The sequence below is a fragment of the Pelecanus crispus genome, chromosome 1, assembly GCF_030463565.1.
Source record: "Pelecanus crispus isolate bPelCri1 chromosome 1, bPelCri1.pri, whole genome shotgun sequence".
Classification (NCBI taxonomy): Eukaryota; Metazoa; Chordata; class Aves; order Pelecaniformes; family Pelecanidae; genus Pelecanus; species Pelecanus crispus.
The window spans coordinates 29370058-29389785 of record NC_134643.1 but is presented as its reverse complement, the minus strand read 5'-3'; the positions used below and the strand labels follow the sequence as shown (position 1 = coordinate 29389785).

Below are 19728 nucleotides of genomic sequence, written 5' to 3'. Positions count from 1 at the left end.
AGAGAATAACCCTGTTCAACAGCACTGTCACAGAGAGTCTACAAAATTCTCACTCATTTACCTATCTGAAAGCTCTAATTTCTGGGATGCAGAATCTGTCTTTCCGATTGAAATATTCACAGTGACAAATATGACCATTTTTAGTAATCCATGGGTAGGGTACTCTTGGGGAATTGAGAATGGCAGATTTGACCCTCCTTAAGCCTGTCATTGTCTCAGTCAGTGCACTGAAAGTTTGGATAACAGAATAAACAGCTTACCTATCTGGCTGTAAAAAAGACACACAAATAAAGGTTATTTTCTTCATACCTACATCCCTTCCAGACTTAGGTTTGCTGTCTCCCTTCACCATTTGTCTGGGTGATTCTGCTCAATATAAAAGCAGTGGTATCAATCACACCATCAACCGCCTTTTTCTTCCTGTGCATTTAGTGGAAATCTCAAGTACATTGTAGTGGCCACTACAATGGGTAAGTGGCTTCTCTGTGGATAGAGCCACTGGTGATCTCCCTTTGACACTGTCTTTATTGTCAGTTAACCAGCACAGCATTTTCACACCTACAGTAGGGCGAAGTGGGTGTAAAGCACGAGTAAATTAGACTATCTTTGACAGTCACTGTGTTCCTACAGAAATGGTAACACATGGAAAAATCTGCTATGAATTATTGTGTGAGGAATAATTCTCAGTGTCAGGATTCAGGATCAGGAAAAGAAATAGGAGGTGATTAAGCTGACCTGTCTTGGACACTTAGAGTGAACTGAATCACCTCTGTTTCTTCTTATTGACTCCAAAGGGAGCCTGGGGTGACTGTTGCAGGCTTTCCACATGTACCTTCCCTCCTGAAACCTCACTGTGCTCCTAATGTGAAAATTTCCAAATAAATTCTTATTTTTAAAAATCACATAAGAAAAACAAAGCAAACCAGAATGGGTCTTTCTTGACAAATCTTGACATTTTTGATTATGTAGGAGTTCTAAAAATACAAAGTCAAAAATATATAAAAATATTTTGTTGACACTCTGTACCTGAATTTGCCCTGCACTGATATCAAGCATGGAAAATCCCAAGGAATTTCCTTGCTAATGTTACTGAACACTGAGTACAATCTTAAAATAGGCCAATTCTGATACAACATGAGGAAAGATACTTTTTTCATCTGTCAAAGCAGGAAGCTCTTTTAGAAATGTAGACATCTGGGAATTAACTTATTTTTAAATTACAAAATTAAAATATATCACAATATATTATAGAAATTGTGTGTCAAAATACATCTAGTTGTTTGGATATGCACTAAAACTCCATATACCATAATGTAATTTATTTCTGACAATGACAGGTAAGTGAGGCAAATTTTTTGCAGTACTGAGGCTTCAAATTGTTTCCAGTTCTACTTTACAAAATTAATATATACATTGACATAGTCTTAGAAAATCCAATGCAATCTTACTAAAAGTATAAATCATTTGCAATGGCATAGTTATATGATATGTGTACAATGATGAGCTTACAATTATATAGTAGTGTCAAACCTGATGAATCCCAAAGCACTTTAAGGCTCCAGCTGATTACACTGCAGCAAAAGCATGTTCTCACTTTCGGTTTAGAGATGTAGAAACACAAACATTTGGGTATGAAAATTCATAAATCACAGGAAATAATCTATTTATCCTGCAGGTGTCACGAGCTATATTGGTTCACACCTGTGCTGTTCTGAGAAGTCCTGGTAAGTCACATAATTTCCAACCTTTCCATTCAAGATACACACATTTATGTATGTGTGTCTGACAATTTAGATGCAAGTGTCTCGTAAGGGGTGAGCCCACACATAGTAAAAATAGCAGTATATAATTAGCCATTTTTCCTGCTTCTAAAATGCAGCTAGCTTTGGACAAAAGATTAACAACCTTTAACACAGCAAATGGTTAAGTGGGAATAACCAGTGACAATGTGGTACAGGAAGAGAATAATACCATATCTAATTAAAACTGCAAGGAGAATTAAAGAAAGCAGACTGTAATTAACAAAGTTAGCATTTGGCAAGGACACTGGGGTTAACGTTCTTCCTTTTGTGTAAAGTGTCATGGGATCTTCAATGCCTGTGTGCAAAGACTGGAACATGAGAATTTCCATTCACAGAGCTCAGTCCTGAAAGATGCTCAACTTTGAAGCTCAGACCAATTATAAAAGCAAACTTCAGCTGAAGTACCTGAGCGAGTGCCTGGCTTGAGCTCAGCAGCACCTCGCAAGAGCCTGTGACCTTGTGCTTGCTGGCAGCGTCCAAGACAAGTACTGTAAAGGCCTCATCCAGAGGAGCTTGTTATATTCAATACTTGGGTCTGAACTGCTATACAGGCAGGATTGTGTGGCATATATTAAGGGTTCGTTACCCACATGGATGTCTAGCAATGGACAGCTGTGATCACAATTTGCAGTCTCTAATATCAAGTCATGCTTTTTTTTAAAGGAAAACATTACTAAGCCAGGAAAAACATCGCCTCATTAAGGGAAATAATGTGGTATTCCAAACCCCATAGCATGGCAGCTATTAGTAAATGCCATGTAATTTCAAGGAAGACTTAAACCAAATAGATTTTCCATATCTTCCAGGAACAAAGGAGAAAGATTCTTAATATGATAAAAAAATACATGGATAAGGGTTGTCTGTACCTGTTCACCTGTAGTCCCTAGACAGCTCTATGTCATGATACTGTTCATTTACATCACATACTATTTAAGTATTTTCCTATTTTGGCTAATCTTTGCATTATGTGTTTGTACTACAGAAACATTCAAGTCTGTAAGGACGATGGCTCTATCACAGTCAATGTTGCACAGATAGAAAATAACAGCCCAACCCTCTTCTGAAGTCAGCTAGATTTTTCTTAGTTTAAAAATTCTGCTGCAGGTGGTAATGCCGTCTGGACTAGAAAGCATTTCCTGGATATTGGGTTCATTTAACATCACATAATCCATTTCATAAACCAATAATGCTCTGTCTAAAATCAGTTAGGTTTTACATCTCCAATGTTTTTATTTAGAGTATGTTCCAAAAGTTGAATGATCGCAAATTATTGTTAAAACGCTTTCTTTTTATTTCCATTCTTAGACAAATTTTATTTTGGTTTCAGGTTCCTTTAACTTATATAGTTCATTGTTTAACAGCCCCATGTGATTATTGAGAGTGACCATAGCTCCCTTAAGCCTTTGGTTTGCTAAGTTGAACAGGGCATGCATGCTTCTTTAGCCAGACTTTCCATTCTATGATATGTCCTAACAGGTCTCTCTCTACCTTTCCTGCTTTGAAATAGTTTTTCTGAAGTGTGGACACCTTTATTTGTCTACAGCATTCTACAAGTTTTGTACCGAGTGATTTTCTTGTGTCTTTTGGAAATCTCTCTTGTGATGGATCCTAAGATCGTATTTATCTCCTTTTTACAGTCCCATCATTTTGATGGCTTATAGTCATCCTCTGAGCAACTAATGTAACCAGATCTTTCTCTGTCATCTCCAGTTAATGAGCTCTCAGCTTACTGCAGACATTCCTGTTATTAGTATTTAAATGAATGACCTTGCACTCAGTACCATTACATTCCTTCCATTTATACTATTCTGTCATCACAGTCATATAATTCTTCCTCTATGATACCCTCAACCTCCTTTGTATTGGCAATACTTTCTACTTTTGCTACCTGAGTAAATTTCATCAGCATAAATGTATTTTTTGTACCAAGGTCACTAATGAAAATATTAAATAAACTGAGGCTCAGGATTGGTTTTTAGAGCACTTCATTAATATCTTCTTTTTTAACAAAATTTTTATCGTCTCTTTATCTTGCCTCTTAACCTGAAAAGAATCCTGTTCAGTTACTTTCTATACGATCTGTATTGCGTTTTACTAATATGGATTTGTAAAAGAAGGCTACAATCAACAAACCCTGGATTTGCAGGACTGTCTAGAAAGACTAATTCCAGTAGCAATCAGCTACTCCATACATCCAAAAGGATGTCACTAATCATGGAAGTGTTGGAGGATATGTACATTTTTAAAGAGCAGACATCTTACATGTTCTAGTTACCTAAAATGCCTAAAGCCTAAGATAGCAAGAGCTTTTCACCAAAGGCATCTGGACTGTCCTGACAGGTCAAAACAATTCATCAGCTAGTCTGCTTTCCCTTAAGGGACCTGGAAACAGGCAGCAGGATGGACTGTCCTGTTAGTGGCGGCTTATTTCCTGCTACCATTTCTCCCAGGGTCTTATTTCCTCACAGTCACATTCACAAGCCCAAGTGTATGATCAGAAGAGTCAAGATGCCCCCAGAAAATACAGAGTTCAGGACCAGACTGCCTGTACCAGAGGTCTTCATTCTGCCCAGGTCAGAAGAGCCCATGAAAAAGAGGGCAAGTGGGAAGCAAGCTGCAGGAATAGTCCTGCTGACAGAAACTTCCTTTGCTACTCTCTTTTCCAGGGTTAATAACTGCAGACGTGCAACTCACCAAGTGTGTCTACATGCCTATATTTTCTGCAGTAACAGAAGTATGGCATACATCCAGAGAAGCTGATGTGCTTCTGAGGATCATTGGCCCTATTACCCATGGTCAGATTGCCTGTACTGGACCTACAGACTTGGTAAACTCAAATAACGGGGAAGCAACAGGAACATACTTGTCGCAAGAAGAAACTATGTAGCTGCCTAAATTGAAAGGTTGAGTACTATATCTGTAAGAGAAAAATTCTTTTGGTGCTTGGTAAAAATTAGTACTTGCTCAGACTGCATCTAGAATGAAGTGTTCACATATGAAATATTAGTACAATACTTTATTCTCTCTCCCCCCCCCCCGCCAAATATAGCCCACTTAAATCATGTTCTCATGAACCTAATTGATAACATCACTTCAAAGAACAGTTTTGTAAAATGAGGTTACTTCTCCTTCTTAGCCACAAAAGTATGCTAGCATCCATCCATTTCAATGTGGTTCTTGATTATTCATTTTCATTAAAAAATCAAAGCAGGGATTTTACAAAGTTTTTATACTATTATCACATATATGCATCCCAAATGTAGAAATCCAAATGTGGAACAGTTCATTTTACACATCAAGGAAAAGTTTGTTCAACATATGTGTTACTGGGGTACAAAACATAAAACACACATACTTAATTCCTTTTCATTCCTTTCCTGTTTATTCACGACAGATAAACAAAACTATTTTTCAATCTTTGAAGTTCACAGATGAATTTCAAAATGTGCATTGAATTTGGCCAAATAGTGACTTTATCAATAAGTGTATAATAACCCACTCATTGCAAATACTTTTTCTAAATACTAATATCTGGTATACCAGGTGTTTCCAATTTTTGACAAGGAGAAAACTGGGGTAATTCTTGTATCTTCAATGTGTGTTTTAGTAAATTGTGACTCTTCATCTAACTCAAAGGTATTACAGACAGGATGAATAATCTTGTGGGTCAATACAAGTCCTGTACTCTGAAGACTGGGGTTCAACCTCTGGCTTTCTTTTACAATTGCTGTGTTGCTTGAAGAAAGTTGAAAAACATAAGCTGTGATATCCTTTTTCTTTGTAAGGATGTGTTTACACTGTCAACTGTCAAAAAAGTTGCAGTATACTGTTCTAAGAGTCTAGAACAAGAAGATCCCATTCACAGCTAAATGTTTTAAGTCCTTTTGTAATTGCAATACAAAATACTTATATTTGAAAATAGATGGTCTTTAGTAATAACTAATATCCAAATGCTCCAATTCCTCTTTTTATTATCTAAAGAGAACAGCAGAAAAGAAAATGCTTCCCTTTTCAGACTTGTTTTCCTTTGAACAAATTGTGTCTCCTTCTATATTTATCTTTAACATGGTTCATAATTACACACTCCTCAACCAGGGACTTAATGTTCAGATATATTATATTACATATTATATATTATGCATGAAAACTGGTTCATTTTTTATCTTCAAATAATGATCATCAAGCTGGTTCATTATTCATCAGAGAAAAATGAACTCTGTTCATATTCTCAGTTACAGTACATTCCTGCCCTGATCATATACATAGAAGTCCATTGTCTAGATATATGTCTGATCAAATATGACCAAGCAAAGAAATTTTCTGGAGAATCAGCCTTTTGCAGGAGAGTTCTTTCAGTTACCATCTCTTAATTATATGTTTTTGGCTGTTCTTGGCTTTTCTGGTTACAAAACTAACAAAACAGACATGTAACAAAAGTGAAGTGATGTTGTGATACTGTCATCATCCAACTTGCAGCTGGAAATTAAACTTCACAGGAGTACTGCCCCACTAACCGCCAGGGTCTGAAACCCAAAGATGACAATTAAATGACAGCTCTGCTAGCTCTTTTACTAAGATTATTTCACTAGTAACACCAGCTAATGCGCTAGTTCCTGGTTCCATCCAGCTACTTCTATTTTTCTGGCTACCATATGTAAAAGTATATACCAAATAATTCAAATTCTTCCTCTAAAAACAATAAACAAACATCAACAAAAAAACCACAAGAAAAGTGAAAAATTGAGGCTGAGGTACAAGTGAAAACCAGATTTTTTTTGCAGGATTAGAATATGGGGCCTTTTCTCTTAAATACAGAAGCTAACATCTCTATTACTAGTATTTATATTACATCTTTTATATATATATGTGTTATATGTTTTATATTATATTCTCTGCCATTTCACATATCACCTAAGTATCTGAATATATTACAGTAAGGTATTTACTGATTTTTGTGATCTAGTGTGTTCAGATGGATTAACATGTACCATGCAGAGTTTTGTTTTGGTTGGAATTCCTTACTGTAGCGGCTGATTTCAGATACATTCACAAGTGTTTGTTTATAGTGTAAATATAAATGCATAGTTAACTACTTCATAAACTACAGTGCACATATAGTAAAGGTCATAGAAAGCCTTGGCTGACAGAGAAGGAGGTGCTAAGAAAAGTAATTGTCTTTCAGGGATTTATGTCGCAAATGGCCTTCAAGAAATGTCTGTTTTCCACAAGCTTGACTGTGCCTGGAGAACAAAGTAAGTGGCCACTGTTGTCTCTGAGCTCACAAGTCTTTTATTCAAACTATGTAAATGCCATTGACAGAAATTCATAAAGTTTAGCTCCAGAACCCATCATAACCTATGTTACAGACCCCAAGGAGCTTAATGTAGCCTTCTCTGTTATCTACCATCCACTAAGGACTTCAGGTCTTGCATTGCTGCATACAAACAACACGAGACATACAGCAGAGGCTGCGCCTCAGGGCTTTGGAATAAGACAGAATCTGCCTGGTGGCCCCAAACAGCAGGAATTTGCTTGCAGATCCTGCTGCACAGGAGCTTAGAATTAGTGAGGAGTGCATATTAGGAGAACCAGAAACTTTTTTATCTATCCTTTTCTCTTACCTCTGTTCAACATGTGTTAAGCTCTGAGATGAAGACCATGTTTGTAAGAGGTACTTACATACAAACCACTGTATATTTAAAAATAATACTTCCATTTATGTCTATTTACCTTTCTGAAAGAGAAAACCAAAGAGGAAAAACAGAAATTTTCCTTTATTTCACAGTTATTAAAAAATCTACTCCAGTTGCATGAAGCTTGAGTCTTCTGGATCCCTTCAGCCAAAGGGGTCTACCACCAAAATAGAGGAGGGTTATTAGACATTGTGCTGTTAGATTGTTAGAGACAGAGCTGAGCTCTCTGGGCATTTTGCACAGCTTTTGAGTGCTGCAGCTATGTAAAAGTGGACCGCAGTTCTTCTCCTGACCCGAAGTATTGTATGCTCTATGCTATGAAGACCTTTTCCACAGTGTAAGGTAAATTGCAAACACTCATATCCAATCTATTTGGAGTACTTAGAGCATGCAAGAGAGCTGTACACTGGCTATTTCAGCCTCAAAGTACTATATTGTGTGAAATACTGAAAACAAACCTTCATCTGGCACCCATATGACATTAAAACCAGCAGTGGCAGTGACAGCAAAAGACACCTCCAGCTGCAGAAAACAGGCCTGAGGTGTTTTCAGTTTGTACATTTCATCGTTAGCTCTTTGCAACTGAAAGACACAATTTCCTATCTATCACCTTTATACTATTGAAGAAAGACAAAGAAAATATTTGCTCACCAGTTTTATTTTTGAGGAGTCTATTATTTCCTCAATAGTTACTGACTGCTCTTTCTCCTTCATTTTTCTTTTCCGTTAAACTTGGAAACGTACCAGGGAGTGCTAGACAGAAGTTTATATAGTTAGGTGAACTTTGATTCTTCCTTGGACTTTAAGACTAATCTAGTGTAGAATGTGATTGACAAAGCATTTTCATTGATGTTATGCAGCCTTTTCAAGTTACCCAACCTAAGCAAATGAGGTTGTTAATGTTTACTCTGGCCCTTTCTCTAAAATGGTTTTGAACTTTAGTAGATTTTATAAACTTAAAGGTTGCCAAATGACATCGGTATTCACTAAATAAAAAATACTCATGATTATGCAGCAGGGGGCTGCCTAGATCAGCAGTACTATATGCACCTCTAATGGAAACACGGTTTTACTTCATGATTGAATAATAGCAGGAATTCTTGAATAAAATACTTTGGAGGATACCTACTTGACTTTCTTTTTTCTGTATGATTCCTGGGAATGGGACAGAGAGCATTTTTATAATCCATCCAGATGGTAACCATCAGTATTTGACAAATAATTAATACAAATACAAATTATTAATGCCATGATGAGAAACTATGACCTCAAAGACCTTGTAATAGCAGTGAGATTTCACAGACTGCACTATGCTTTTATCAATAAATAGTGCCTCCATAAAATCAAATGCAGAGTTAACAGATTTAATCAGAACTTTATACCAGCTGTAGTTAACAGAATCATAAAAATTAAAGAAGGAAAACATCTATCTTGTCTTGTCCTGATCTAACCTCTAGTCCATGCCTGTACAACAAAAGATTTTTTTCAAATGCCAGAGGAGCTGACCAAATACTAGTGAGCCACAGGGCAACTGAGGATTTTCTCCATAAGCCGTTTTCCTGCAAGAGTGACAGAAGTGGAGCAATCCCCATGGAATTGACTCCAAAGTAGACTGGAAGTAGACAGTAGCTCCCAATACTAGTGAAATAGTGCACTGTGAATGTATGAACTGAAGCAATGCAAGTGAAGCAGCGAAGCCTCGCAGGGTCCCTTCAAGAGGTGACCCATTGCAAGGCAATGCCTTTGCATAGCACACCCTGCACTGCTGCCATTCCCCACACCCAGCTGGCCCACCAGCTCAGCCCTGACATCTAACAGCTAACAAAACCCCTGCCTTTCAGCACGCCCAGGTGCTTTTGCTTCCGTTCTCTGTTAGTGATTCCTCTCTCTCCCGGTCTTTACACCCAGTCAGTTACAGAGGCCTTTTAATGATTTCACTAGAGGCCTCTTGTCTTACAGACAGCCAGTTGAGTTCTTGGAGAGGGAGCAAAACAGATGTGAAAGCTGAGAATATATCTACACCTTCCCTTGTTACAGTGCTGGGCAACACGGAGCTCCTTGGCATGCAGAGGAAAAGAGTGGCTGTCTTGGATTCAGAGCTCTATGGAGATGGCCCAGCAAATGAACAAATCACAACAGGTAGTTCATTCTTTCTTTCTACCCTTATTCAAAACCAGAAATACCAGACAAGCCAGATCTGCGCTGTCCGGTTTCTTCCTACACCACCCAACCAGGAGATGACTAGCAATGGGATCTGTGGCATCTGCTGCCCCTTAGCTGTTGTTTCTAATCATAACAAATAATAATAGATAATTATCCAATATAATGTTTTAATGTTATGTAATTATTCTCTGATTATCTAATAATTAAACCAAGTTTCAGTTGAGGTGCAGTACCATTTCATTAAAATGGCACAAACAGCAACAACAGATTCATTGTTTGTGACAGCTCTAAATCTCTGAGGTGATGTGAACTTCAAAGCACCAACACCACCATAGTGATTTCAGCATGCAGTTAGAGCTGTTGAAGGAATCAATGCTGTTTTCTTTAAAGGAAAGAATAATTCTGGAAAATATTTTGTAGATTTTTGTAAAAAATAACCTGGTTTACAGCTATTTGTTCCAGCTTTCTCTAGGACTACCAAGGCTATTCTATTCCCTGAGTGGGAATAATTCTTCAGATCACACTTATGGTGCATTTATCCATATATAATAATAAAATCTGTGCTTTCTATTGATTAGAAGCCATTGCTTTCAGGAAACATTCTTGTTGGCAAGTTCATTCAGGGGAATAATTAAAGAAAATACTTCTTAAATATTATGAATAAATCAACATAGAAACATTTTTTTTCTTGGTTCTTTATTGCTGGACATGGTAAAAAAAAAAAATCAATGAAAAGGTTTTCTGTGGAGAAGCTTTCCATTTTCTCCCAAGCCATCCAAAAGGAACTGCTCCATTTTGTTTACTCATTCAATACCTACTACTCCAGCAACAGTGAGCCCACCTGGTTCAACAGACCACCAGTTGGGCCACTGCAGGAGATTTTTTGAAGTCCAGTTTTATGGTAGTGCTCTGCCCCAAGCATTACTCTGCACCACTCCTTAGCTTTCACCAGCAGCCATCTAATTGCTACAGAGCCTCTCTCCCTGGGCTTCTTCAAGAATAATTCTGAAAGCTCTTGTTTTCTTCTGCACCAGAATAAAAGACAACTTAGAATCCTTGGAAATGTTCACAAAATTAAGCAATATTCTGGCCTGTCCCACCCAGCACAGTGCAAGAGAAGCCTGTGTCCTTGCAGAACATTAATACCCTCTCATTTTATTCTCATTCCAAGCCAGTCAATCTCCTAATGTAACTTTTAGTGGACTGCATGTCAAGTAGAGGACATTATCCCAGTAGCTGTACAGTGATAATCTGGGCTATAGCAGTTATTTCTGAATGAAAGTACTGGTAAAATGCCAAATGTTTTCATAGAGATCACTGTTGTGCTTGCTAAATTACTGGGTTTTCTGGTGAGTCCTAGGGCTGTATACATATATCAGCAAAACAAAACAACATTTAGTAACAAGTAGAGGTTCACTAGGTCACACACTGTCGAATCCAACTCTGAAAAGCACAAAGGTCCTATTTTTTAACTCTGCTCTTTCCTGGCTGTCTTCACTGTGACTAATGCTCTCCACATCTCCCTTGATACAACATATTTCTTAAACTTCCCTTTTTCAGATATTAAAAGGAATATAGACCACAGCTTTTTAGAACTTGCCCCAAACTTTTAATGATTGTGTCATATATGTTTTACATTAACAGACCTGAACATCTACACTTCCTATGTTCTAGGCATTTGGAAGTTAATAAACTTTAAATTCATTGCAGAATGTTGAATAGGTTTTCAACCTAAATGATTCTATAGACTGTGAGGACTTTGAATAGGAATGAAAGTCTGATAAAAATGAAAAAGTCTACTTTTCAAATGTCTGTCACCATATCTGACATACATAACATTTTTTAGCTCATACTCACTCATATATTCTTTGTTTCATTTTTTTAATGATTCCTATAAGGTCAGGAAGAAAGCTGTCACTCCTAATATGATACTCAGAGAAGAAATGGATTTCTTACAATATAGATAAGTATGCTGCTGTCTGTTAGTAAAGGGTTGCATAAGACTAAATTATTATGACAAGGAAAAATGACTTTAAATTGGTGTCATCTTTAAGTTTTCATTATTAAATCCTACCTTCTCCATGGTGAAGAAACAATTTTCATCAAGTGATAGTTCATAAGAATAGTTATGATTCAATTTCAGCTATGTTTTCTGGACAAAGATATAACTGAGTTTACAAATACTTTCAGAAGAATCAAGACCTCTTGCATATAGGGAGGACCTACTCTTATACTTTAACTCAGCTGCTAAAAAATAATTATAAATGTAGGTTTCTACCATTAGAGTACTGTTAAGAGCAATAGAAACAGCCAGAGAATTCCCTACTTTGAGCAATTCTTAAGTTGCCACCTAAAAGCAGAGAGTTTTATAAAATTATGAATTTGGAGCCAAACACAATAAAAGCTAGACAATTGCTCTTCAGAAGCTGTAATAATTTTAATGAGAGATGGAGGGTTGTTCTTGTTTTCACTTCTCTGATTCTACTAATACATGACTGTAATTCATTAATTCAGGGTCAGACAATGAGCCTCTGAGTAATTATTCACATGAGTGGTCTCATAGAATTCAATGTCCTCATTTAATGTGCCATTAAAATGGTACATGGGTGCATCTAACTAAAGCAAACATTAATTCACCGCAACACACAACAGGTAGCACTGCAAAGTCTCTAATCTCAGCCACTCTCTACTGAGAAAAATGAGAACAGAAAATGGCTTCACAAATTTGGCTTGTTCAACAAAAGATTTTGCTGAAAAACCCCTAAGCCTTATACCATATTCAGAAAACCAGGAGACTTAGATTTTTTCAGAATTTTAGAGGCACTGCTTTGCACAGTTTGGGCAAATTCAAGACAACACCAAGAAGGGAAAAATCGAAGATGCAATCCTAAAAAATACTTAAGCATTACACCGGAGAAGTGTAAGGAGGAAGCAAACACCAAATCAGCCAGGCACACGGGCAACTCGGTCTCACTCGCGATCTCACTTACTCTATATTGATGGCAGCCATACAGCCAGGCACCTTGTGCAGAAGTAAATAAGAAGTAACATGAATCTCTGTTTAAGTACAGTACAAACCCAGTTCCTCTTCTCAGGGGAATTAGAAGTTCTCTTATTCCTGGTCATGTCTCCTAGTCCAACACTGTTGTAACATACACATTTTTAACTCAGAAAAACAAAATGTCATTATGTTTAATGTGATGATGAAAAACTGGATCTAAAAAACATATTTTCTACCTGCCTCTCTATCTTTCTCTGTTGTACAGCTTATGACCAAAATTTTGCAGGCAGGTTTAGGATGTTCCCTGAAAGATGTCATAAAACCTTGAATCACAAGCTAAATGCCTGAAACCACCTCCATCTGCCCATTTGTTTCATATATTTTTGGAGTACACATTGCCAAAAGAGAAGACAGAAGAGGCAGAGACACTGCTTGATTGCTTCCGCACTGGTGCAGTTTGCATGCCTTGTTGAAGGCAGGCTTCAATTTGCCATGGTATTGCGCAGAAAGATTTGAAAATACACACTATTTCCTCAGCACAAACCAAAGTCTAAATAGAATTACCTGGCCCACAGGTACTGCAGTAGTCTCAAATCTTTGCAAGCAAGATACCAGCTAGGCCTAAAAGTCACTGCATATTTCCTTGCTCACCAAGAATAGGGTATTCAATACATTTGAGAGAGATATGTCCTTCATGGCTGAAGATAAAGGCTAATGAGGCTGGAATTAGCATAGATTAACATCATCCAGTTTTAAAAGGTGTTGAGGGAGTGTGAGTCTAATCCAAAACCCAGAATTCATGCCTCTCATCACCATCCCACAGTACCACACCTGAAAGGAACCTCCCCTGCCTCATGTTAATTTGAGCCAAAATATTAATTCACTCCCTGGGGAGCATTTCTTTGCTATGTTTTGTACTGAGATATGTATAAATCAGATTGACTGTATTAGTTCCGTAGCTGGCATGCAAATGCCAGGTATTCATGCAACTATTAACTGCCATTAATACTGGACTGTGCGGTGGGCAACGCAGAGGCGTAGAGATCTTATCTCCTAATGTATTTTTGTAGCCAGTGATGTTCTGTAGTCAGAAAAAGATGTTCCTCCAGTGGGTGATTAAAAGCAAGCACCTGACTCTGTATTCTGAAATAAACTTTGTAGACTGTCAAAACCTGTGAAAATCCTTCTACCTTCACCAGAGTGAAGTTTCCCTTTAGCAGTACCCATTTAAAGGCCCTGAGGACAAAATCTGTGGAATAAGGTCCCCAAGATAAATCAGGGTTGAGAGAACAAAGAACATCCCTTCTATAAAGTGTGTTGCATTATAGTTAATGATAGGCATTATTTCCACAAATAATAATGTTCTATGCATTGTTGTGTCCAGAAAAGGTCCATCCTTCCTCTTCAAATGTGTAAGATACATGGAAATATAAGTAGCCTTTGTTCATCCTCTGTCATTTCTTTACAAAAAGACATTACAAAATTGTAACAGTTTGTTACAATTATTCCTATAAAGCATTTAATCTGAAAAGTGACATTTCTCATCTTTGTTCTTGCAATTATTCAACTAAGTGCAACTTGCCTTTATGAATGTCAAGAAATAGAGCCCACCCTTGCTTCAGCATAAGACACTGGAGAAACTACTGTACTGCAGAAAGTATCACATGGGGAAACATTTACTTTAATAGATGAGGTAGAAGGATCTTTAAGCAAGACTTTAAAAAGCCTTCTAATGTCTAGAGACTCCTCATATCCATAGTCCTGCATGACAATTAGTACCTGTGCTGGGTTATGCACCAGAACTGGTGCTGGGCTAGAACCCCAAATGCTCTTCAGACCACTTAAAACAGCTGTGCCCCACCACATTGGAACCCATTCCTGTAGTATTTCTTGACAAAAAGACAAAGAACTTAAAAGAAAGGAGAATAATCCACTAATAATACTGCTTTAGCCTCTGAAGAGTGATGTGTGCTTGAATGACTGAATGAAATTCTCTGTTATAAACAGCAAGACAAAATTTCACAAAATACTTACAGTTCTTTGCATTAGTAGAGGAGTTTCAGAACAACCTATCCCTTCATCATTAAAACTTGATTCCATATTGATTATGTCTTCAATCACCTCTTCCATCTGATAAAATAATATTTTAAGACCAATCATTACAAATAATAATGGAAACAATGTTATTCTGAAAATACAGAGGAAATAATCTTGAGTATTTATTGCACCAATAAAACTGAAATTCAGAAGTTTCTACCTTAAAATTCAAATATTTCAAGTACTTTTACAGAATATTCACATTTTTTACTTCTTGTGAAAACAGTTTTGTGGTTTAGCAAGTTACTTCTTTCCTCCCAAAACCAGCCCATTCCCCTTTTTTAACCCCTTATTGCAACACTACGATCAGATGACAAGAGTGCATTGCTAAGTTGCAACTGTGATCTGTCACCTTCATCAAATGTGTCATATCCACAGTGTCTTGTTGCATTGGTGCAGGAAGGCTGAAAAGAACCTGTGGTTCTGCAAGAGCATGAGTCACTCAAGATTCGGTGTTACACACTACTCTCAAAATTCAGCAGGCAGAGGTTTGTGTTGTGTTTGGCGGTACACTGGATACTTCTCCAGCCAGCCTTCTGGTCCCACTTTTGTTCTAATCTGAATCAAAAGCTACCGAAGCAGATGGAATAGATAATTAATTACTTGGGATGAAACAGTGAATACTTTGCTGACATATAGACATATATAGAATTGGACAAGGTACAGCATGAGTTTTCAATGATAATTTTGGTCTGGTTTCATTCGCAAAATAACTTTAGGAATGATCCCATGATGAACCTGTCACTGTTAACTCTACCATCTGCAGGAGCAGTTGACTAATGCTCTGAGGCTTTTCAAGCAGCTCTTGGGAGCTGACTCAAGAGCTATAGCTGAAGGAAATATAGAGGATCCTATGCAGTGAAAGAAAGTATGACATTATCAAAGGCCAGGGAACTTTAGCACAGACTTTTGGGACACATGGCCCAGCACAGCTCATACATGCACTCCTCTCCCTCTCCAAAAACCAGACATGTGCTGTCTGAGGAGTTGTTCCCAGACTTATTTAGGAAAGTACTGTCTGGGCCAAAAGGATGCCAGGAAATGTCAACAATTAGACAATAAGAATGAATACAGTTTGGTACACCAACCTGTATTATTTAGTAATATACCTACAGCTTACACTGAACCACAGGGCACATCTGTAACTAGGAAATTACACTGCATCAGTCATCTCCCTGAGGCTCTGGGATGGAATTTTTCAAATTGTTGGAGTGATGCCTACAAAGATTTTGGCCTGTGCCAACTATCACTCTCCCAGTCATCACCAGACACAGTTCAGGACAGTGGTTTACAAGCAGCTGTCTTGCTCTCGATGACAGAGAGTGGTACTAGGGCGGGCACCGGTTGTTGCTGGTCAGATACCCAAGGTGCCTGAGAACAGTTCCAGCATGCTGCGATTGTTAGCATAGGGATGACCACAGAGGCCTCCACAAAGGCTATCTAAAACAATCTTTGCAGGCTAGTGGCTCTAATAATCTATAAACTTGACATGTCAGTTGCCAATGCAGAAGGAATGGAGGGGCCCCAGATAAGCTCTCCAGGAAGTGCTGGTTTATTTTTTTCAGTTTCCTCATGCTTAGCTGCATAATGTCCAAATGCTCAAGTGGGCCACAGTGTATTTGTAAGATTCCTCTGTTCTGTTAAAGCCCAAGATATGATACAGCATTTCCATTTCTTATTTCTGTAGGAATTCCCCTTTTAACTAATAAGCACGCTCTCTTGAAATCTGTTGAAGTATTAAAGGCTGTAATGATCTACATCTCAGACTGGCTGAGAATCTGACATTGTATAATAGCTGTACCTCTATTAAAATCGATGGTGGCACTAAAGTTAGTACATCTATGCCAATTTACCCAAGATAACCCATATATAAATATATCAGCTAACTGAAAAATGAATGAGCGATTCTTTCAGTTACATCTTTAAGGTAATCAGTATTTAACTTTGTTATGCAGCTAGGATAATACTTTTAGACAGAAATAACTCCTGTCTGAAAAAAAAAGAAAAAAGTTTTGCATTACAAAGTACATATTCAAAAAACATACAGCAATATATGACACATAGATAAAAAGATGGAACAGTACATTTTAACTGGCAGTAATTTAGAAGCTTGATCATGCAATAAGCTATTCACTGGCATTCAAGGGAATCACCCACGTAATTCAAAAGGATTCAGAGAGCAAGTGCTGCAACCGAAGGCCCCAGGAAAGTAAAGTAAGTCATCTCTTGCCCACTACCAATACAATGTGGGTCGTGTAGCATTTTTGTACAAGTACGCAAAGCCCGTTTCCCCGTTCCTTTCACCAGCCCACCCCTACCGCATTTTCGTGTTCTCCTCCAAGGGCCAGCAGCTTAGTAACGGGGCTCTCTGGTGTGCCAATGTCGCTGACGGGAGGCATGTGTCCGTTTCTTAAAATGGAGGTCACTCCCACGGGCTGGATTGTGTGGGAGTGGGACAGGGAGAGCGTCTGACTGGACAGCTTGGTATCGAGGGTCAGGTACTGCTTCACCTGGTGCCTCTGGCTTTGCTGTAGGTGGTATCTAGACTGATTTTCCAAGTGTGTTTGTACCTGGGAAGGAATGGAAATAATTGCTAAAGTTTCAAGTTACTGTACCAGTATTTTCCCATATGTTCACTTAAAAAACTTCAAAACAATATATTCAGCTTTAATAACACTTTGATATTATTATTATTATTAACCTTAAATAATTTTTTTCAGTTTTGCACCCTTACACATTTCTTATTTGTGTATTGTTTTGCCCTAACACAGCTGAATAAACCATCTGAATAGTTATCAAAGAAAAATAGAGTTAGAAAAGAGAAATATAATCCTGAGGAAAGACCAGAAGTATGCTACACATTTTTCTCTTCTCCTTTAAGAATGATCTCTGTTGAAATCACTGATCATTACAATCAAATCTACAAGCATATAGGTACCTTAAAATTAAATTCACAATGTATTTACTCTTTTGTACTTGAAAGAGTAAATAAATGTATAAAGATAAACATAATCCAACCAACTTCAAATAATATCATCAGCAGCAGACATTCACTCATAGCTAAATCCATATTTGGCTCACCTTGTAATAAGTACATTCTGTTAAGTGAGGCATTGTTGCACTTTTGAAAAAAAAAAAAAAAAAAAAACCAACACCAAAATAAAGAGTCCAAGCTATAGTCCTGGATGACTGTTCACTATCCTCAAACCGCACAGTCGTCTTTAAGTGCCTCTTGAGGACAGATCACTTTTTGAGGCTGTAGGACTTTATAAACTGAGTGGTCATGCCAAAATGGCTAATCGAGTAAGACTTTGGGCCATCCTTTGATTACAGAGACTGACAGTTGCTACTTCAAACAGCTCCCATTTCGGATCAATGTCACATTCCTGCAATTTAACTACCAGAGGAGCACTGCATACACAAACCTTACTGTCATTTCAGCCCTGTGGCTTTCTTCTCTTCCTATGGCATGACTGGTCACAAATTTCTTGTGATAAATTTTTCTCAAGTGGCCTCTGTGTAAGCATGATTAATATTTGTTAAATAATAGCAAGACTTGCTTTGCAGCCCTTTTTCTAAAAGAAAAAAAAATCAGTCATTTAAACAAACTTCTTTTTAATTCCCCCAACATACATAAGCAGATCTAAATAGCCCATAAAAGGGGTTTACATCTATATTAGCTATATTTTTGTACAATATTGTAGTGCCTACTTTTTTTTTAATCACGTTATGGTGGCGTGTCTAGCATTATTTTAATTATGTTTCTTTAAACTAATTTTCTGGTCATATAAAAAAGATTAAGCCATGCAGTAATGAATATAATATTAATTATTTTGATATAAGCCTTAAAGTTATTAAATAATATTCCATTAAAATATTGATATAAAATCTTAAATACACTGTTTAGATTTTCCCCTGTTTTATGTCAGGAAGGTATGCATCCTATGTAAGGTTTTAGAAACTACATGTGTATTTGGGATTTACTTAAATCATTATATTACTTGTCTTAACCGAGATCTTTGTGTTAGTTTTGGAAGTGTATCATGTACTGTTAATTTAAGCTCTGATTTATCATGTGTAAGGATACATGTAAAACTATCCCAAATCATTCAGATTCTTATGCATCTATTTACTCCTTAAGCCTCAGTAAGACTTAAGCTCATATTGAAAGTTAAACGTGCAAGCAGTTTCTTAAATTAGAATCCAAACATGAAAGCTACTGCATGCCAGTTTAACAAGAGTATTGATCTTGGGCAAAATGCAATGTGCTGATGGAAAGAAAATATATCCCATTGTATGGCCAGAGCAGGGACTTGCTGTGCACCCTTGTTTCCTGCTGCTGTTCAGAAGCATCCATGGACACTTCGTGCTTGTGCTGGACTCTAGGGTCACTAAATGAATCCATGCAAAGTGACCACTGCCCAGACCTTTGCACTGCCTAAACTGATGAAGCTCTTTTTGCAGTAAGGCAGAGCACTGCAATCAACAGCTTTGAAGGCACAGCTTCTTTGCATGGCATAAATGGGAGTGGGATCAATGCATAGGCTACAAATGCATCTAGTGCATTTCAACCCAGCTACCTTTCTCTCTTAAATGAAGCTGACAGTCACTCTGTAATGAGCAATGAATTGTTATCTTAGAAATTCTACAGGCCTACTTGACGCATGAAATCCAGAATATCAAATATCTTCAAATTAAATGGGGAACATAAGAAATTTGCAGTGTCTATACTACCTTGCTTTAAAGTTTGTTTTTAATAAGGAGTTTTAATATGAAGTGGGTTCTGCCACAAGATTGTTGAAAAGTCAATGGCTTGCTTTTTGGTTTCTCTGGACTTCAGATTGCTAGTGGCAGACTGAAACCTCTGTGCAGCCCAATTTCTGAGTGAACCACCACATGGTCATCCCACCAGGATGGAGGGAGGATCTGTGAAAGACAATCAGCTAACTGCTGGCTAAGTCAAAAATCAAGT

The 19728-nt window shown here is 37.5% G+C and overlaps 1 protein-coding gene across 1 annotated transcript in view; it reads right to left on the bottom strand.

The window, feature by feature from the left end:
* The window catches only part of TFEC (transcription factor EC), a 92987-nt gene that overhangs the window by 18128 nt on the left and 55131 nt on the right, over positions 1-19728 (bottom strand). Inside the window, exons 2-3 of the mRNA XM_075713166.1 lie at positions 17075-17326; positions 14694-14789 (exon numbers count right to left, since the gene is read on the bottom strand). Coding sequence (XP_075569281.1) covers positions 14694-14789; positions 17075-17326 — 348 coding nt within the window. The remainder of the gene's footprint in view (positions 1-14693; positions 14790-17074; positions 17327-19728) is intronic.